Source organism: Hylaeus volcanicus, chromosome 1, assembly GCF_026283585.1.
Source record: "Hylaeus volcanicus isolate JK05 chromosome 1, UHH_iyHylVolc1.0_haploid, whole genome shotgun sequence".
In the NCBI taxonomy this organism is placed as follows: Eukaryota; Metazoa; Arthropoda; class Insecta; order Hymenoptera; family Colletidae; genus Hylaeus; species Hylaeus volcanicus.
Window position 1 is genome coordinate 22,625,951 of NC_071976.1, and position 21,843 is coordinate 22,647,793.

At 36.7% G+C, this 21,843-nt stretch overlaps 2 protein-coding genes across 10 annotated transcripts; one reads left to right on the forward strand and one right to left on the reverse strand.

Annotated features, from left to right (window-relative positions):
- Positions 1-1,519: 1,519 nt before the first annotated feature.
- LOC128883506 (SEC23-interacting protein-like) lies at positions 1,520-21,728 on the reverse strand. Of its 9 annotated transcripts, none has more exons than XR_008459021.1 (10): positions 21,428-21,728; positions 7,937-8,398; positions 5,581-7,289; positions 4,952-5,437; positions 4,619-4,796; positions 3,872-4,314; positions 3,311-3,677; positions 2,735-3,062; positions 2,188-2,502; positions 1,520-2,066 (listed from the first exon to the last, which is right to left on the reverse strand). XR_008459021.1 is itself a non-coding variant. In XM_054135978.1 (9 exons), exons 1-9 carry the CDS (start codon positions 21,558-21,560, stop codon positions 2,241-2,243), a joined length of 4,341 nt encoding a protein of 1,446 aa, XP_053991953.1. In that variant the 5' UTR covers positions 21,561-21,727; the 3' UTR covers positions 1,520-2,240. The 9 variants fall into 9 exon arrangements, 3 of the variants coding, with proteins under 3 accessions (XP_053991953.1, XP_053991919.1, XP_053991963.1); XR_008459029.1 differs by having other exon boundaries at positions 1,520-2,034; positions 2,182-2,502; XR_008459025.1 differs by having other exon boundaries at positions 2,182-2,502.
- Positions 8,405-21,412, forward strand: LOC128883525 (uncharacterized). The gene is made up of 13 exons (XM_054136001.1): positions 8,405-10,388; positions 10,827-10,915; positions 11,247-11,341; positions 11,407-11,550; positions 11,918-12,047; positions 13,176-13,394; positions 18,234-18,331; positions 18,424-18,717; positions 19,027-19,361; positions 19,535-19,694; positions 19,858-19,984; positions 20,102-20,275; positions 20,529-21,412. Exons 1-13 carry the CDS (start codon positions 10,075-10,077, stop codon positions 20,714-20,716), a joined length of 2,367 nt encoding a protein of 788 aa, XP_053991976.1. The 5' UTR covers positions 8,405-10,074; the 3' UTR covers positions 20,717-21,412.
- Positions 21,729-21,843: the final 115 nt, after the last annotated feature.

Below are 21,843 nucleotides of genomic sequence, written 5' to 3' on the forward strand. Positions count from 1 at the left end.
TAAATCACTTTTACCAGGTCCCGTTGTAAAATCTTGCCCTTACACTTTCCGCTACCACCGCAAGACATAAACGTCCATCTCTTGATGCGGTTGTGTTTGAAGAGACTCTTCTCTTTGAAAGCAACCTGCGTTCAGAGCTATATTAAAACGTTACATAACAACAATGTTGTGAAAAAGTATAAATTGCACAGTAAATAATAACAATAAAATTTTCCAAAATAGGGCTCCTCTTCTTTTAAACATATGCATCTATACAATGAACACAAGCAATACACTAAACTCGAGGATTTCACTACCATTCCATATTCGGATAATCGAAATTCGAATCACATTGAAGAAAAAAAGTATTTAGACACATGTACACTTAACTAGCTATAAAAAAAAAAAAGGAAGAGAGGAAGTACATGGCGTGTCTGCGAGAAGCAGCCATTAAAATAGATACACAAGGTTATAAAATCGTAACGTGGCGTGCGCGCGGGTAGAAGTTGCAGCCAAAGGTATTCATTACCCGACATAAATACCGGTGGCTAAGCTACACAAAACGGGTTTACGTGAAACCCGCAGGGAAATTCAGTTGACGAGATTCCAGAGGCGAGAAGAGGAAACATATTTCAGAGTGGCTCGAGCTGGATGGAAGGGACATAAAACACGAGTCGATCAACGACGTCAAGTCGCATAAGCAACGGTACAAGTTGTACAGCCGATGAATGTAGTTGCATGCGCGAAGGCATTGCCTGCGCCTTTCAGAGTCCCCGAGAAGCCACGAAGTATCGCGAAAAACTTAGTTTTGCCAAGACGATAAATCATCTTGAAATTCGCCCGGGCTGACAGCCATGTAGTTTTACGAGGAACTGCACGCAAAATGCAAAGCAGCCCCCGCAACCTGTGGGCTTGCACTGCAATTAATTAGCGTTTCGTGATACCTTAGCATGTGCCGAAGCATTCTTTTTTATGTCAGCTAACTAAAAACTGCTCACACGATAAGGTAACGCCATTCGATGATCCCACTGGACGTGTAACACCGTTTCAAAGGACACGTAAGATCCGTCTGGCGATTACCACGCCTGTGTCGGGATTTTTCACGAAGAAGGAAACGAACGATAAGAGAAGGAAACTTTTTTGTCGAAGGCTCGTCTGATGTTAATGTTCGTGCTACGTCTGTATTTACCAGGGGGTCCGGCCTGTAATAGGACCATTGGTTTTTGCATAAGTCAGACCAAAGCTGGGCAAATTTTACTCGAATCGATCGATCATCGTCGCTGACAAACCTGAGATTTCGGTAAACTGGGATACTGTAATGTTCGTATATAAAAAAATAAAAACAGCTTTCGATGCTTTTTAAAAACAATTTCAAGGAAATTATTCAACAGGGTTCGAAAAATCATTCGAGACACGTCTTCGACTTCGAGACTATTGTATAAAATAAATATGTTAATGAAAATTGAAGTGCAGAAATGGATCTGTAATAATAGTGTGGGATGTATAGAAAGGATGACTTAAGGTAAAAAAGGCTGCCAAGTAAAAGAATACAGTATTTTATTAAATTTTTTGCATATCTGAGAACGTACGTGTGAAGTCTCATAATGCAAGCATATTTTCGAAAAACTTGTATATCTTATTTAATTGATATTCATTCATAAATCATATATTTACAATAAACCACATAAAGAATTTGCATAACTTGCATTCATATTACGGAGTTTCATTCTTGCTCACTTAACCGCTTGTTCTCTACGTAAATTTCATGCCAAATGACAAGTGCTACATTTCTTCCATCTACCAAATATGTTGAATTTGAATACCAATTCGGTTAATAAAATCCTTAATTAAATATTATAAAATATTTATGTTGCATATATAAATCGAAGTTCTGTAACTGACTTTAATTTTTCATTCCAGAAAACGATTTTAATTTGTGATTTAATTCATGTGTATCATCAAATACGTAACGTAGGCCAATTTTGGTAACTATGATAATCACTCATCGTCCAAATCACATCAGGGAATAATCCACTGATTGATAATTTTGGAACGCTATAACAGAATCAGCAGTGCTAGTATCCCAGCTAAACTGTCAAACAAAGAAAAAAATGTAATTTCAATGTTCGTATAGCTAGTGACTTGTATCAATGTCAGGTACAATGCCAGCATCAACCTGATTAGCTCTGATTAGTTATTCACCGTCACCTCGAATTTTGAGTTCGCTAAATTTGTTCGAACTTCGAATAATTCTCCTTTAATCATGACTTCTTAACAAATCCACTCTTTGGTGGGGGGCCGACAACAACATTCTCCGAAATAGGTGCAGTAGGATCCATTCCAATAACAGGTACGGATGACGTTGCGTCACCTTTAGTAGATGTCGATGCGAACGACATCAAAGATGGAGACGGTGTTGCTCGCTCTATCGACAATGTCTGCTGAGGGAGTTGAGCGTCCGTTTGAATGCCCGCTGAACCATATATCTCTTTTAACATCATCAGCATAGTATCCTCAGACTCCCTAAACAAACGCAGACATTTATAATCTGCAGTCTGAGTATAGATTTTCGATACAATTTGACGTAATTAAAATAATACAGTTGAATATTTCCGTAATGTCTAAATGCTTATAACTCGATGCTAAGGTTTACTTGTTTAAAGCATTTTAATAATGTTTACACGTCCCTTATGGCATTTAACGTATGAAATGTAGTATTATCGAAATGTAGTATTATCTAAAGAATTATACTAACCAGTAACAGACGTGACTTGTCAAGGCAAAAATGTACTCGTTAATGTATTCAAACGGTGCTTCCTGGAGTACATAATCTATTCTTCGTCCACCATTTAACTTTCCTACTTTAAAGTCAGCTCCACCATCGTCGTTACTCTGTTGATCCGGCACGGTTGGTGTTTGTTGCATTTGCTCTTCGACAACCTTGTCAATTTCCCGTTCGAGTGTACTATTATCTGGCTTATGAAACAGAGCCAACTGATACACAGAGTTCCATGTATTTCTAACAGAATCGAGGAGCTTTTGCTTCAGATCCGCACCGACACGTGACATTGTTTCTTTTAATTCTACAACATAAACACATCGAGACATCAAATTAATTGATGTCAAACGGTAAGAATTTTAGGAACATATTTGTAGTATAGGCGACACCAATGATGCTAAAAAATAATAAACTAGTATATTTCGCAAATAAGATTACTTTATAGAAGCATCAACCCTTTCCATACTACACGAAGATATATCGTTGTTCGATACTTTTGCCGTTCAAAGGGTTAAACTTGTAAAAGAAAATGCAACCTGATCGGTTACCTACCTAAATGCATTCTCTTCCGCCCTTTGTGGTGAGGAATTAACATTGGTCGATATTTACAAGCTTCCGGATTAATAAGAGTCTCGATTCTATAGGCTACAGGATCGAATGGGTGAAATATATTGAAGAAAGCTGGGCATGTTGGTAACAGAAAATCTTCCCCAAGCATATCGATGCCTCGAACTGTTACAAACATACCAATTGGGCTACCAAAAGCGAAAAAGGCACGTGGGTAAAAATTCAGTTGCGGATAATGTATAAAAGGCTGACCCGTTCCGGCAGCACCTATCACATAACTTATTTTTTTACTAAGACGTCTCTTTAAAACTCGGCCAGGTAATGTTTTAGAAGGATCAGTATCTGCCTCCGTCTGTAATAAAAAACAAAGTATCGTTCTGAATAATTTCTCAAAATTGCATTATCAAAAAAAAAGTAAGTCAAGAAAAGAAACGTTAAAGTAACTATTATAAATACTATTATGCTTAAATTAATAGTATCGTCATTTAAAATAGTTTCGATTCAGTAATACAAATAGTAAATCATTTTTAAAATCTATTTACTAACTTGTTCTTCGCTAGCTTCAGCATTATTGACATCCGTATTGTCATCCGGTAATGGTTTTTGGTGACACAGAAGATCGAATAAAATTAAACTACCCAACGAATGACCGCCAAGGTAAATTCCTCCATCAAAACTCGGGTTTCTTTCTTTGAAAAGAGCATAGAGCCTGTTCACCTCACTTCCAACTGTTTGCATTATGGTTTGGCAGTACACAGGACTAGTGTAGAAAAGTATGTCGAGCAATGTGTCGTTGGTGAAATGCCGTAACTTGGGTATACTCTCTAACGTGATGGCTTTTAATTTCTTGTCGATTCCAGTATCCTCGGAATGAAGGGTCGTGTGCCAAGAAATTGGTAGAACTTCTATCCTGTTCACAATTCTCTGTTCGCTGGCAGTTCGATAATGCGATTGAACCAATTGCAGTGATATACTTCGAAACTCGTCAACTGCAATTGTGCAATGTATATTATCATCGATCGTCATTTGACTTAGCAAGATTTAGTTAAATCGAGCTTTAATTTCAGTTTTCAAGAATAATTATTAGTACAGGGTGTTCGTCGTAATTGGACGAAATAATGTTTGGAACAAAAGTTAATTAGTATTCGGTTGTTTACAAATTTCATTGTGAAATATTTTTAAACACACGCGTACCATCCTATACATTAATCTAAGAAAATAGGTATAAGAAAATTATACCTTTTGTAGTAATAATAAAATCACAATTAATATAAACCTTTATTTAAAACATACCAACTTCCTCCACGGTCCGAAATTTCAAGTCGCAGACGCTTCCTATACCATGGACGAGAAACATAAGATGATCCACTTTCTCAGGTTCGCCATCTTCAATGTGAAATTCGTCGACACCCCTTTTTAGCACTCGTGGCCTACTACCAGCACCCTGTAAATATGCACTGTCCTCTGAACCCTGTACAAATCATGATTGAACATTTCCAACAGCACCACGCGTATTATACAATGAAAAAATGAACGATGTAGAAAATCTTTGAATGTATTCAGACTGATATTTCACTTTCCATTTAAGTGTTTCGTTTATCTCATTAATAATTGAAGGGAATTTACCGCAGTATTGCCCCATGACGCTGTCAATTCTGGGGAACTGGGAATCAGGTAGTGAATTTGGACGGTGGCGCTATGGAAAATAATGTATTCTCCATTGTTCAGATCAATCCTTCGATTCCAGCTATTCGCGACACAAGCTTGTTTATACTCTTCCTCGAGTTTCGCGGCAGTGCTTTCATCGTAAGGGATGTATTTCGATTCAGTAGGTCCTTTAAAGAACCAAGAGCATCGTCTAACTTCTGTTGGTGTTCCGCTCCAATAAACGGGGGATCTCTGGCGTCGTAAAATGTCTACATCGTAACGACCACCATCCGTGGCGACTGTAGTTTCAGGGGTAATCTCGGAGGAATTATGCACCTCTTCTAACTGTAAACTATCTTGCATGGAAAATGGAAGCCATAGCACCTTATTTTCCACCTCCTTCCGATAGAACCAATGATGGTACACTGCTCTGTACGGCATGCGTTTATCTGTGGTACCAGTGGCCTGGAATTTATTACCAACCGATTAATAATTGTTATTTTTATTCACCATATAGAAGATATTTCTTATTTTAGGGGAAATTGCTTTTCTCTAGGTAAAAATTTTATCTTTTTCTTTTTTACAGAATTTTATAATACATTCCTTACCAAATTTTGAAAACTGCGAGGCACGGTATCTAAGCTTGGTCGCCCAGATAACGGATTAATTGACATTTGCACTGGACTTAGAGTAGCCGAACCCGTCGGTTCAGGTACGATCGTAGTCGCGGGTGATGTGGGCAGGAATATATTACTGTTTCCACCGGCTGTGTCGTGCACTTGTACCGATCCAGGTAAATTCTCAAAGTATTGTTGAGCTTGGCTCGCTGCTGGTTGTGCGAAAGGGGAAATGTACGGATGCCTTACTGACGATGGCTTGTAGAAATCGTTTTGAAATTGTGCTGGGTTGTAAAGCATAGGAGGTACTGACTGAATCGTCGCACTACATGTTACATTCGCAGTCTCTGCTTGAGGGGTTTTATTGATATCCCACGATGCCTGAGATACAGGTACAAAAGCACTACTGAGATTAGAAAGCAACGGAGTGCCCGACGGTGGCTGTTGCGAATTTTTTATCGAAGGAGCTGTTGCTAAATCGGCATGCGCATTCGCAATGTTTTCTTTGTGCTGAGGTGGAGAGAGTGGGCTGTTAATTCCCGACAAATCGAAAAACGAACTAGCAGGCTGTGCGAATGCCTTCAAAGGATCAGAAAATGTACTCGGGACTGAAACTTCAGCCGTGGAATAGCTCAGACTCGGCTTCTGCTGTGTCGGTGGTTTCTCCGCGAAGAAATCGGTACCTGACGCAGAAGGTTGTGTCTGAAAATATTGTTGGAAGGATGGTATATACGACGACACACCATGACTTTGCGATGTATCAATACTTTCATTCGCTGTATGCGGTCCCTGACGAACTATCGGTGGGTGCAACGGTTCGGAAACTTGTCTAGTAATCGTATCGGTTACTGAGTCAGATTTAACTAATTCGCTCTTTCCTTCGGTGTCGTTTGACTTTGTATCCTTAGGAGTTTCGACAACTTGAGCCTCTGTTGTGCTCTCGTCAGGTTTGGTTGTTATCCCAGCAGGTAAATTCGTGGAATCCTCTTTCTGTTCAGCGAGCAAGTGTTCCAATTTTTCCGTAACTTGAACCGCAGAAATTGGAGCAAACGTCGAATTAGCTTTAACTTCCACGGAAGGTGCGACTGTATTTTCTTGTAAAATGTGCGAGACCGCTTGGTTCGAGGAGGTGGCAACTCGGTTTCCTGTTGCGGCAGCTCCCTTTCCTGAATTAAGCGTCGTTAAGTGGTCTGGATGATTCGCATACAGATCAAAGCCAGAGAATGAGACATTGGCTGGTGTGTTTTGAGGGGTCGCAGGTTCCAGAACTTTGGAAGGAATGGGTCGAGAAGTTGACACAAAGAGTCCTGATTTTCCAGACAGAGGAACGCTCTCGAAACCAGAGGTCTGACTTTGAGGCGTCACGCTTCGCGGGGTACCAGTTGAGCTACAAGGAACTCCTGTCGCTATCGGACTAGATCTGACTGACACTTGCAAAGAATTGTCTTGGGACAATTGCTCCGGCGTTGAGTGTTGCAACGACGATGGATTAGTGGAAATCGGATTGTCGATCAGCTGGTGACTTGGAGCCGAGACAACTGGTACGTTTGGATTAAAAATAGTCGACGTCACAACACTCGGCGGAGTAAATAATGATGGAACAGGCGAAGCTGAATATTGTTTGGATGTGCTCGTTGTCAAATCGGGCGGCGGTGCGTATTTAAGACGTCTTTGGTTGCCAAGTCGATACGAAATGGGTCCTGAGAGAAAGAAAAAGACATTATATTAGTTTTACGTGACTAATATATTAAGTCTTGTATTTAATGTTAGCTTTTTAGTGTTGACGTCCGCATCACTACAATCATATTAATGTCCGTGTTCCTAACAAAGAAAGCGCAAGACCTTCGAATTACCTATTTCATTGAAACTTTGTATACTGGTAGATTTTGACATGAACTTGCACAATGCCAGTTCGGGTTCGATTCCTTACGATCAGTCCTCGTTTAATTCTTTCAATTTATTATTTCCGTTTGATCGCAGAATTTTTCAGTAAAACTAAACTAGAACGATTTTCGACCGTCAAAAACATGTTTTATCATTTTAATGTCATCCCTACTTAATCGATCAACGGAGCATAGATAAAAGCCAACATGGCGTCGTAGTAACCAGTGTATTACGCTAAAAGTGCTGAAATTTACATACGCATATCTTTTTGATCGCTAGATTCCTAACATTAAAACCTGTATTTTTGCGTTACAGGCATCAAAAGATACTAAATGGTGAAAACAAAAGTCCATAATTTTGTATTGCTCAAAGTAAAGTTTAGCAAAAAAAAAAAAAAAAAAGAGTACCCTCTTAATCGTATTATTCAGATATCTACTATAGTTAGAAAATAATGAAAACTTACCATCGGTCGGGGAAGAAATTGTAGGCGGCAAGGTTGGTTGCGGTGGAGTTGATAAATTCGCAATGTTTCCGGCTAGAACCTCGCCAGATCCCGCAAAATTCGTGCGTCGAGGATCGTGGAAATTAGGGATTACAGGCGACGGTGTATCTTTCAAAGTATCACGACTATCGTACGAAGGCACATAAGGATTCGTATTCTGTACACCGGCTACGTGTTCAAATCCTTGGTTTGTTTGTGTTCCCGAGGAATCGCCCTTAATCGACGATAAGGACAAATTTGGGAGAGACGAAAGAATCGAAGTGAAGTAGCCTTGCTTCGCGGGCTGATTTTCTGTACTTTTCGCGTTTTCGGAACGTAAAGGTATAGGTGTGAATTCGGTATCTGTACTGGTTGGAGTCACCAGTTTAGGTGAATTCTGAGAATTTGCTGATTCCTTTCCCACGAAGTTGTCCACTTCAGCATCTGAAAACAACGAAAAGTTTCGCCTAAAATTTTGGTACAATTTGTTGAAATAGAATGATGCAGTACAAAGCTAATATTCAGGGTGTTCAGTTTTTTTATTTTTTTTTTTATTTACGCTATGGAACTGGTATATATGCAACTGGCACATTGATTTGCGCAACAATTCGCGCGGGATCCAAACATTGTACTTGTTTATATTTTTCGTTTCTCCAACTGTGAAGAATCTGATCTTTCGTGATCAGTTCGACGAAAACGTGATTTACCTTGACTTAATGTGAACATGTGATCATCGTTAATCTTAACTGACCTTCCACTTCGCTCTTTATCTTTCAAGCTGAAATCATCGCTTCTACGCTCTTTATACCATTTTAGAATTAGATGTTCCTTAACCACAGTATTTGCTACAGACATTACAAACAATGTCACTATACACTCAGTTTTGGCTATACTACCGCAGATGCTTAAAAGAGGTAAGACTTCAGTACGAACTCTTTATAAATAAACATTCCAACAGAAGCAACTAATTCAAAATTACTGTAACGAAGAATTTTACCCTTACATTTCAAACCTCTCTCTTAATGATGACACAGATTACTCGTTATGGAAAACTACTAAAAGACACTCGAAAAAACCACCAACTTTCCTGAACATCTACAAAGTACATTTAAACCACCATAATCTTTGATAAAATTGTTTATTTTTTGACTAATAAATACAATAATATAAATTATCACAAATTTCTGTAGTACAATTGATTGACCTAAATTAAATTGCTTATAAAAATAATTATTGCTTTGAGTTTGCCACGTTAAAGCAATTGAATAGTATGATAGTTATAACATAGAAATTATGGAGTCAAAATTATTCGAGACCAAATACTTCACCGTGCGTTCTATGGTTTTGTTCATTCTTCATTATATTTATTTAGCTTCAATGCTGTTGTTTCTTTTATTTTTGTTAATTTTGTATCAATGATGTAGTCTTTAGGTATACATATTATAGAATCTCATACGAGTATAATCAATCTAAAAATCTACGGAACCATCCGTTTTCAAAATAAAACACTTTTCTAATATAACTGATTATCCAATGATGTCATCATCAAGTAACCAAATCTTCCCTTTTACGAACTTTTATACTTTACCAACAATTACTATACCAAGAAACGCCACAACCTTGTGTGATAAGGTCACGTACCAATGAGCCCACCGCATAGTACAAAATTCACTGTTTCGTCAGCAATAATGGCAACAATTGAAGGTCCACGTCATAAATGACACATTAACCACGAATTGCCCCAATATACAAAGTCCCAGTTGGATTATTCAGAAACTGTCAATATTGAACAGGATACAATGGACGTAAGTCGCAATGACGAAGATAATGGTAAAAGATACGAGGTATCTTTTCTTACGTGGATGATCGCACTGGCATCCTGTCGGACCTCGAATTACCCATTTCTATACGCGATCACATCCTGTACACGCATGCACATCAAACACCTGCGATTGTCAACGGGCAGCGTTTACGCCTACATTTACTTTACCGGTCGTGTTATCGTAGACGTAACTACGAACACCTTACCCTTTTGTAAACGATGACGCCCGGTACTTTATAAGTAACCGGTCGATTTTCACTGTCAGTCTTCCGTCAAGATTACCCCTGAAAGACGCATCATGAAAACGCGAGTGTGCTTACGTTACCCGGTGATGTGTTACCTAGTGTGCGTTACGTGTACGACAATTATTGTTGCTGCGACAGCAGTAAACACTGTCACGATCTTTGACAATGTGGATACGAGAGATAATCTCAAACTCCTGAGACGAAACGTAATGTCGAGTGAAAAAATGCGTCGTCCAAGTTTAGAAATTCAAACGGAAGTGCCGTATTGGATCACACCGCTAGGAAGTCGGACTGGAAGTTTTTTCGAACAATCGAAAGAATCCAACCCTGATGGAACCGTAATTTTCTCTTCGGACGAGTGTGCTAGGTGAGGTTTTTGGATAAACTATGTTGGATAATGTTTACACTGGAAGTGGTAAAGAAAAACGTGGGAAGTTTGTTGGTGCATATGTTCATGGCATGCGGGCGAAAAAACGCTATTTTTAGAATTAGGGTATTTCGAGTCTTTTCACGTTTCCATGGCTAGAATGTTTCATTTTTGTTTCTACCTCGATGACTGAAGTGCCATAAATTCAGAATTTGGGAATAATTATATTTACGCAATAAAAGTCATGTGTAAAGATGTTACGGCCATTCTTTTTCACGTACAGAACTATAAATAGGAAACAAAAAACGTTAACAAAAGATTATCTGATTCGAACTAATTTTTCTTAAATCGATACTGTAGTTCAACGAAGAACACGTAATACCTTGAATCATAAGATTGTTGTCAAATGGTACACTAATATCGTTCTTTAACCGAAAGGTACTGCATCGGAAAGGGAAGCAACACAGATGACGATAACTTTCAATACATTAACATCTTTTGGTCGAGTAATGGCATTGACACAGCGGGTAAGATATGCGAAACTGGTAAAAGGAAACTCATAAAAATTCTTCTAATGACGTAAAACAGAGATTGATTTCCAAATCGGTTATAAACAACAGATAAGTCATACCTCGTACGAATTATACACACATTGAGAGATTTTAAGTGAAACGTGAAAAACAATTCCGCATATTACTGGTGTTTACCCACATGGATACAACTAGTAGTAAATATTTTGCAGATCTTTGTTTATTGACCCAGAGAGTTAAACCCCTTCTAACAATGACTATCAACAACCGCTGCTAAAGAGAAGTGAGCAGAGAATTAATTATCTTAAACTCGGATAAAATATTTCAGATAATACGGTTCCGAAAGGTCACCTGCAATTAACCATGCCAGAAGTAAGATCGACCGACGAACAAAATTCAAACAACGTTCCCAGAAAATGTCAGGTATAGTTTGCTGTACCACTGTGCTATCCTCCCAAGAATATTCGTAATCTTGTTTATACTTTTAGATTTACCTTGACCTGGATTGCGAAACAGCTGAAGCAGGAACTCGCACGAATTACACAGAAAGAGAATTGTATGCGAATATGCAGATTGACAAACAAAACGGTGACGACTTTGAGAGAGTTAACACACTTGGAATCCAAACACATGTCAGTGCAGCAATTTTCATAAAGCGAAGTTCTGGTTTAATGGGTGATAAAATGAGTTATTAGGAATGCGTGTTTTGAGAAGAAATAGTCACACGAAATTCAAATTTGGCACCATCATTTATCACTGTTTGAAATATAAATATGCGCAATTACAATTTCAAGTAAAATTAAAGGCCCTTTAAAGCGCTATAATGTTTGAAAATATTAAAAAATCATTATAGAAATTTCAAAGATGTAATTGCAAATTTGCACTTTTAGCAAATGCTATTACTCAGTGAATCAATTTTTTATCCAGACAAACCAGAACTCAGAACGCAATCGTATTTCGTGTTAATAACGATCAATTACCCGAATTGATTTCTTCTAGATAACAATCACGAAAAAGTTCAACGTGAGCGAACGCATGGAGATAAAATTCTCAGTCGACAGGAGGATTAATCGAATTATCATAAATGTCGATGGAAATATTTCGAGCGCAGCTCTTCGAATACCTACGAGTAAGTATTTTTCCATCTCTCGCCAAATACTGGAAAACCAGAATTTTAAGAATCTTGAAAAATCAGTGGTAAATTAATCGATCGATCGTCTACGCAGAGGTGAAGGCTGAACGTTGCGCCACGTGTTTCGATACTACATGAGCGATCTTGTTATGTAGCGTAAACTAAAAATAATTGTCGACGCTCGGAACGTACTCTGACACGTGAATTAATAGATCTCTATAATTTCCCGTCCGTGTTCATTGTTCAACAAGGTGCACATTTATTTCACGTAGAAACGTAATTTGCTACGACGGTGTTGCGTCAAGAATATCATTCGAGAGACCTTCCAGTGAAAAAGTTTCGTTGTCGTGTTTTAATTAATCAAAGCCAAATAAGGTTTTTGGTGAAACATGTACAAAGCAGTTTCCAACTCTTATTCATTTATGCTACAACTTCAATTTCAAGCATTTATCAACAGTTTTTATTTTATTTTAGAACTAAAACTTTACGAAATTAAATGAGAATATTTTACGTATATTTTAAAATACACACAGAAATCTTTGAGCACACATTATTATCTGAAATCAACGAAACTTTTTCTTATATTGTTGACATGGTTTCTAATAATATGAACTAAACTGCTGTCAAAAAAATTGAAAATTCAATTTTTTACGAGTGCTTCTCAATGTGATTTCTCCCCTTAATATCAACTTTGTGGAAACGATTCATAAAAGCTTCAAATATTTTACCCTAACTATTGTTCTACTGTAATATTTTATACTGTACTATATTTAATAGTTTACTACTATTGGCGAGCACGGTGTCTTACACCCTCCACGTACCACTCATGGTATCGACCGCATCGCCTTCTCAAACAGTCCAAACCACACACACGTTGCATTTCACCAAGCGATTGTCCTCACTTTAATAGGAAGCTAGGCGAGATGCTTGGCACACGAAGAATCGCAAATGTCTGCGTCCACTGCCAATTATCCTCACGCGAATGAAATTCTCGTCTCTAGAACGGCTGCGCGACGTTCTCCGCACGTTCTTCGAAAACGCTCGTTCCGGAACGGCTTGTCCCGGTTCTCAGCATCTAAAATGCTTTGGTAAATAATTAACGTACCCGTGTACTGTAATTGACAGATGCAACAACGCCGTGGCTCGGAACAATGATTTCTTGGACACGTAAAGGTGACACGGAAGGGATGAAAATCGACACGCGCAACGCGCCACCTGGCGAGTGGTGGATGAAGTTCATGGGGGAGAAAAATTCGAAATACCACTTCGCCGTCGAGGGCTTCGTCGAAGAAGCAGAAGATGAGACGAGAGATAAACTATTCTTTCCGGCACCTCGATTAAATGGTAAGTGAACCTTTTCGTTAATAAGCAGGGTTGTGTAAGATATTCGAGACTTTCACGGCCTGGTTCGTCACGGTTGATACTAACTGAGGCTTCTAGGTGTTAGTCGTGTTATTTTGATAAGGTACTTCGATGTCTTCTGCAGATATTTTGAAAACGGTTTATCTGTGATAAAAATTCAAATTGTTTATTAAATTATATGAGTGGGGTTATCGTGTGAAGCAGAATAGACCGTTTAAATGGAGGAAAACAACCAACAACAACTGATTAGCACTGATGCGGTTGGCGCGCCGAAGCACACCATCTCACTCTCACTCTCATCTTGAAATCCGCTTTAAAACGTGCAATTCACTTTCAAGGCGGCCTGCCGCAATAATGTTTTCCTTGTACGGCACAAATACTTCTAGCGTTTTGCAAAGCATTTAAACCTTGGTTAAATGCACACGGAAGTAAATGTCGGAAATGTCTGTTTCTGTTAACTTGACGTACCATAATCTTGGTTCTGAATGTTTTCACTATTATATTACGACTAAGTGTACGGGTGTCAGGATCTTCGATACATTTTCTGTTTCATAACATTTACTTTCTAAGAATTTGTCGATCACGTTTATATATGTATTACCGAAGTAATTTTTATGAGGATAAAAGTCAGCAGTGTTCAAATAGAACTGTACAAACTTAAACGTCAACTCGATAATCACCAAATTACTATGTTCTCTCGCGTGTCAACCAGAAACCAAATTCTCGAAATATAAACTTGCATAAAGGTACCATCCCGCAAACAACAAATATTTTGGACAAGATTATCGATATCACAAGCGAGAGCATTAACCTCATCAATATAAGAGATGGACCGAAAGTTTCGTCTGAATAAAATTTTCATATAACAAGTAAAAGATAAGCATTGCTTCTGCGTTACTTTTTCAACAAAAATTGAACATTCTAATTATAGAATGACGTATTTCATAGAGTACAAACAAACGTTAAATCGATCCATCAAGCAAACGTCAAGAATACGTTTATCGAATTCATTTGTCATTGATTCAATTATACCCATCTTTGGCTAATGATCTACTACAAGTGTAAAGGAAGAACAACAATATCGATTCATAAGTGCACCATTCGTCGCGAAATCATCGAAATATAAACACTGTTCGCTGCCGGAGAAGCTGGATCGACTTACCACTGCTGATACTCCGATATGCTCTTAATTAAAACACAGCCACTAACACAATCTCAAGGCTTGCTCGATGAACTTTCGGGGACGCGCAAAAACGATGAGACGCGTAAGCACACGGGAAAACCTGAAGCCCAAGTTAAACCCAGCAGTACTGGCACCGCGAGCTGTCGGCGAGCTTGCTTACGCTAGCGCGACGTGTATGCGAAACTCGCTCGAAACGCGTCATCTGACAACTGGCAAACCAGCCGACGCTTTCTGGCCGAGAGATACGCACAGTTGTGCAAGAACGCCGCGGGCTGCCCTTTGCTCGCCAACTACGCCGTTCGGCTGACGCACGCTGGAGATCAGGAAGAAACGAGATTCGCGAATTTTTCTCCTTAGATCCGATTAGAATGGGGAAAGAATGGAGAACAGCGGGTAGTTACAAATAGCTCGATAGATAAGATCACTGGTAAAACTCGTCAGGGATAGAGGGAGATGCTCGCGTATCTTTTGCAGGCTTTAAAGCGGTATTATCGTCTAGAAGTTTGTTTTTTCAGTAATTTTTAGGAATTAATTTTGCGAAAACTGTCAAACCTACAGTATCATGGTTTTTTTATACATAATAAAACACGTTTCAACTAACAACACAAATTTTTATGAAATACTTCATTGAAATCTATACAAGTTATGCGCTGTTGTGCAGGTTGTGGCGTGAGACGCTCGTTCAATCGGGCGCACAGGCTGTGGCGGTTTTAGTCGTCTGAGACAGAAAAACAAATTTGGTTTTCAATCTATATGAATGTAGTTATCGTCTGAACTAGAATTAAGTAAGTACTGAATTTTTTATCGGAATCGCAGCTGTTTGAAAATTAAGGTTTAATTTTCCCGGAAAATTGTCAATTAAAATATGAGACCAGGGCTAAAATATTCAAGCTATCGGTATAATTCTAGTTCAGACCATAGATGATGGTGCCCTCGAAATGTGTGTAAAACCAGAAGTCGGTCGGTCCAATAGTTTTTGAAAAAAAACGTGCGCCCGACTTGAAAAATGTCGTTTCGAGAAAAACGCGTTTAAAGTTTGCTATACATTTAGCACTAATACTGGTGAGTAGCCTTTAAGCCACTGTAGCTATGAGAGCTCTACGAATTTCAAATTAATATTTTAGAGGCACTTTCTCAAAACCCCAAATGATAAGAAAATGTAAAAAAATAAAAATCGAGTTTTTGAAGTTTCTACACGATAATACCCCCTTAACTTTTAAAAACCAACATTTTGTATAATAAGCGATTTTAGTTCAAAGGAGAATTTTTATCAACTTTAGTCGTGAACTTGCTAGTAGTAGTGGAGTACTATCGATAATACATTCCTAGTCCTTAACTTTTAAAAACCAACATTTTGTATAATAAGCGATTTTAGTTCAAAGGAGAATTTTTATCAACTTTAGTCGTGAACTTGCTAGTAGTAGTGAAGTACTATCGATAATACATTCCTAGTCTATCGGGGCTATCGATTTTATTGGTTTTAGTTTTGAATATGACAGCATGCAGTAGCGTAAATAGATAACACGAGCTAAGTCAAAGGCATTATGATTACAAAACTGCAGTATTTATAAGTTGCCCCGTTCCATTAACGCTTGTTGATTAAATTTACTACAACGATTGACGATTGTAATCACGCACAAGCACAGTTTTCCATGTATTCTAAAGAAAAAGAAAGATCCAATTGTGAATTATAATAATACTTTGGCTTCGGATGACGCAGATATGTATGACGCGTAATTCTTTTCATGCATACCATACAAAGAAAAAATATTGGCTTCGATGATACGTTTCTGTGATATGAATACCGTACTTTTATTTACTAATAAATGAAGGTTGAGAATTATTGATAATTACGTACTGAAAAAGTGTAAATAATGATGTAAAAAAGTAAGTTAGCCATTTCCTTAAAACTTTATTGTGAAATATTAATTTGTTTCTAATGTAACGTGATTGAAAGAGAAGATGCAAAATTGTGCTGAAGCTAAAGCATTAGGTAGAATGATACCACGAGAAAAAAAAATTTAGACGGTGACGAGAGACTAGTACTTATTGTTAGTCTGGCTGAAACTGACCAAGTCTGACCTAGTACGGGAAATTCCACTTCCACTCAAAACGGATCTGTTTTACTTCATAGACCCCGTTCATAAATATGTATGTGGACACTTACCACCTTCAATGATAATTAATATACACCGTCAATTATTCCTATGAAACTTTTTGTTGTTAAATTCTATTTCATTTCTTATACGTTTCCACATGATGTGTCTTCCCCTTTTTTTGCTAACCTCTCTTCAGAAAAAGAAACTTTAATAAATAATTCATAAACATTGTAATATTGTGCAGTATTGTATTTAACTGCATACATCGATCTTGTTTATCGTACGAATAGTGTGTAAACAGAATATGTACACTCCGAAGTATCAGTGACACCCTGAATAGTAAACGAACTTATGTAATTGTTATTATCTTAGAAACTTTACGAAAGTGATAAGAAACTTGTTTTTGTAACGTCAAAATGTGGATAAACATTAACATAGATACATACACATTGTTCATAAGTTAAGCATTAGATACGACATACATGAAACTTTATAACTTAAAAATGATTTTAAATTATAGTTTTAGAAATAAGGTAGTGATGAAGGAGAGTTAAGGTAAAGTAGGAAAATAAAGTGTAAAAGAAGAAAGAAGGAATTCGAATGTTAAGATGCAATTCCAAGGGGAACAAATACAAAAATACAATATAACACAATACAATTCAACACTTATTAACGCAAAAACCATAAAGGTGTAATATTTATCGATCTTATATCTTTCTTACGAATCTTTTTTCAGTTAAAGTATGTAGTTTCTCTACTAATACAGCTCTTAAAATTTCGAGAGTACCAAGACTTTTCAAAAAATTATACATTTAACTTCGAATGCTAAAATGATATTCAACTGTTTGTAACTGATACACGATAATATTCTAATATTCTAAATGACTGATATAGGAATATCTGGATATTTTTCATGTTTCGTTTCTCGAATGTTATGTAAATTTGTTATCTCGCGGCTAATTCTAGTGCATGCATAGTACATTCATGCATAAACACATTCATTTCAGTTTCTCAATGATGAGAGCTGTCTGTAACAACAGTATACAAAAAGTATTTGCTTCCGTCAAGCAGTTTATGCATTTAATTGAGAAAATAATTTGCACCTATTGAAACGAGTTAAATGAGAACGAACTATCATGCAACTACAGAAATAATAAATATAATAGTCAACAAACCTCATGGTCTTCTCCAAAAAAACAATACTGTAGAATACGACAATTTTCCCCCTATTTATTTTTGCTTCAACTTCTACAATTTTAAACATATCTTGTATCCGTTTTTAAACTAACGCTTGATTTTTCGTAAACGTTTTATATCGATAATGGCATTTTAATTTAGATATATGAGCATCGTGTACCATTTAAAAAACATTAAAGTTTACTTACCTTATTCCTACAATAACATACGACTGCAATTTGTTGAATTAGGTGGAATTGTTATCTACTCATTAATTCAAATATTTCTGCCGAGAAATTGAATAAATTTAATATCTTCTCAACGCTAACAAAAAATACCTCAAATTTATTCGTAACATTACAGACTTCGGCGGAGCATCAGATACGACATACCGTTCAGCCATTGTAACAAAAGACGACATAAAATTAAGTAAAGATAAAACGATCGATGATTTTAAAAAGGTATGTAAATTGATCGTGCAAACATTGTCATCGTATGGTAGTCAAACGAATAAATTAAGATGGTACTATAGATACTTGGTGAATCTTTTTAGGCAAGCGAGTCAAAGGCAGTCGCAGCTGAACAACAAAATTCAAACGCAACCAACAACTTTGACCTAGGCAGTGACACAAAAATTACTCGACAGCATGAATCGTTCGCACAAGAACTAAATAATCGAACGTCAGCGGAAAATTCCAACGAGAATGATTCCTCGGTATCCACCAGCACTGAAAATATACTCGCTAACTACGTTGAGTACGCTGCTTTTGTGGGTGGTGGGAATGTAACTACTTCCAATTATCCCAGCGATGATAAACAATCTTCCGGCGGAATGATATCAACGGAGGTAAAAAAAAACTACATCTGTGAAATAATTCTCAAATAATTCTGCACATCTTGTACACCTACAACTCTTCGCATGAAGTACATAAAAATTTGATTCTAGAATTCGACGTATCAAAGCAAACAAAGCATATTTCGTACCAGATATAAAAATATTTTTATCTAACATCGATAAATAACCAATTCTTTTAAATGATGACTTTTCATCACTTGCTAGATATGTATTTCGAACAAAAGAATTATTTTAAAAAACATTCAGGTTTACACAGTAATGACACCTCTTACACTGTAAAATTTGATGTTTTCGATTCAGGATAAACAAGAGATTCATGCAAGATCCTCGGTGGAACAGATTGAAAGCATCGATATCAAAACACCAGTAATGAACAATGCTCGTACGTCCATGAATATGATAGAGGCTTTAGACAATCGAGAACTATCCGAAGAGTTGGTAAATTACAGAAACGAGAATAGTATCGACGAGAAAAGAATGCTCATAGAAGTCAACAGAAATTCGAATTTGCTTGTCACGCCTGGAACAATACACAGAGTAGTTTTCGATGTAATGAATAACTGCGTTTTGCCCGTCAGATATGGATTCAGAGTGAGGAGTACGCCTTTTAGGGTGTACAACCTCCAACCAACATAGTAAGTTTCAACAATTTTACAACGTTTTCCCTTATTTTTTATTGCGTTTAATTTATTTTCCGTTATATAATTTTCTTTTTTTACAAATCTATCTGAAATTTGTACTGTTTATTAAAAATCAAATTTGCTTGCCTTTTCACACTACCTATCAAATGAATGTTTGTTTGTTCTAGTGCGTGGATATACCCTGGACAAATGAGTAACGTAGCAGTGGACTTGATTATACCCGATAATGCTGCACCGGACACGGCTAATACAGTTACATTATCCATACAGGGTACAGAAATAAAGGATAAATCTGTATACTTGTATGTGCAAGGCTCACTTTCAAAGGTAATTATAAACAGAGGAAAGTTTGTTATTGTCAATAAAGCCGAAAAGCGGTGATTCTTCGCAAAAAATTAAACTAAAGCGCAGGATAAACATTCTATAATTTACTCTAGAGTAAATACAAGTAAATCTAACATATAGTTACATGTTATATAATAACACGTAGTTAACCGATGATGTGAAACCAAAAATGGAATATTCTTTCAATAACAACTGTGCCGGAAAATTGGAAAAAGGACGATGCTACAAATCTCGTTGGAGTATGGACATTACAATTCAGGATTATGATTCAGGTATCAATTCCACGTTTCAATAGAGTCTAAGCCACTGAATACTAATAGAAATATTTCATTTTAATCTTAAACCAAGACAATCATAACAAATATTAAAATGTTACACTTTCAAAACAGGTTTACAACGTGTCATTTCATCACCTAATGAAATATATCCACAATCAGAATTTATTAGTGGTACAAGAAGTCCTATAAAATTTTATTATTCAGCTACATGTTGCGATGTGACAGTTAAAATTACAGCGATAGACTTATTGGACAATTATAATACTCAAACCATAGATGTTACAGGTAATGTTTACATTATATTTATCACATGCATTGGTACAATTTTTCAACCAATTAATTAATATAAACATTAAATAAATCTTACTAAAATTAATTTCACCTTTGCACAATTAAACTTTGACTTTTCATTATCTTGAAGTAAAAACAAACATATCTTGAATGAATACATGCAGAATTGTTACTGTTAATATCATGAAATACATAAACTAACAAAACATGTCATTCACTACATATAATATGTGGAATATTCTTTTAGTATGGAACAACTTGTCGGAAGCAGAGATAGCTTCTATTACAGTAGGAGTATTGCTTGCCCTATTTATCATCATTTTGATTATTATCTCAATCATATATTGCATTCGAAGAAGGAAAAGTCTCGATTTGCCTTATACACAAAGATATGGATCTAGACCTCCTGCGCAAGCTGAAAGAACTAGTTTCTAATCAATATTTGTAGTAATAAACAATATAAAAACATAATATGTATTAAAAATGCAATGTCATTATAATGTTGATTAATATTAGAACTAAATTTTATATATATGTCATATGTCAAGGAATGTACATAAAAACCTATTAATAAATTTTGATATGTATTATCACTGTTCAATTGCATGACTTTCAAATATGGTTCGGAGATAAATTTAATGGCGAAAGCATAATTTGGTTATACAATATTTACGTTTAATTGTATTCAATCTTAGACAAATATGCATTCAAAAATTTAGAACATAACCTTCACTATAAGCATGACACCTTGAATAAACAATTTTAGTTAATATAGGACTGAAGAATTATATTATTCCATTTGATAACATTGATTACAAAAGAAACATCACATCAGAAGAGATTATAGATTCACACTAAATAGACACGAATGTAGACCATTGTTAATGAAAACATGACGCTAATTAACATAAATAAATTAACACTACAAACGTAACATTTGTTTACTTCAAACGGAGTTCGTGACAGACGTTTGGTTAGGTACAAACGTTACTCAAAGTATTGTGAGAATTAATGAATAGAATGAAGGAAAAAACAAACATACGTAAATCTACAGACACCATTTACAACATTTTGTCACGTGTCAAAGAGATTATGAAAATATGAACTTGCAAAAGCCCCGCCCAGGTGTTTCGTCCATTGACTCACCATCGCGGAGTACTGCAGGTGTAGTAGGTGTAACGGGCACCAACAATGCATTTTCAGCATAATTTTCAAAAGGAAAACCATCGCCAGCCGCTGACAACAACGGATTTTTCACTTTACGTGGTGCACTACTCATGTTTGTAGTGATGTTGGCACCACGCGACACGTAAACACTGCCATCAAAAGATAACTAAATCACGTATTGGAGATCACTTTCAAATCACCATAAAACACATACAAACTTGACCTATACCGCCACTTCCACGTAAGCACACATGTGACAAAGGTGGCATGTGGACTATCAGAAACCTTTCGCTATCAAAATGACGCATGGATGTCGTTTTACGTTGCGACGACGCATCTTTGAACTCACCAATAGAGGGCTATGAACAGCTGTTTATTCTCGCCAATTTGAAATA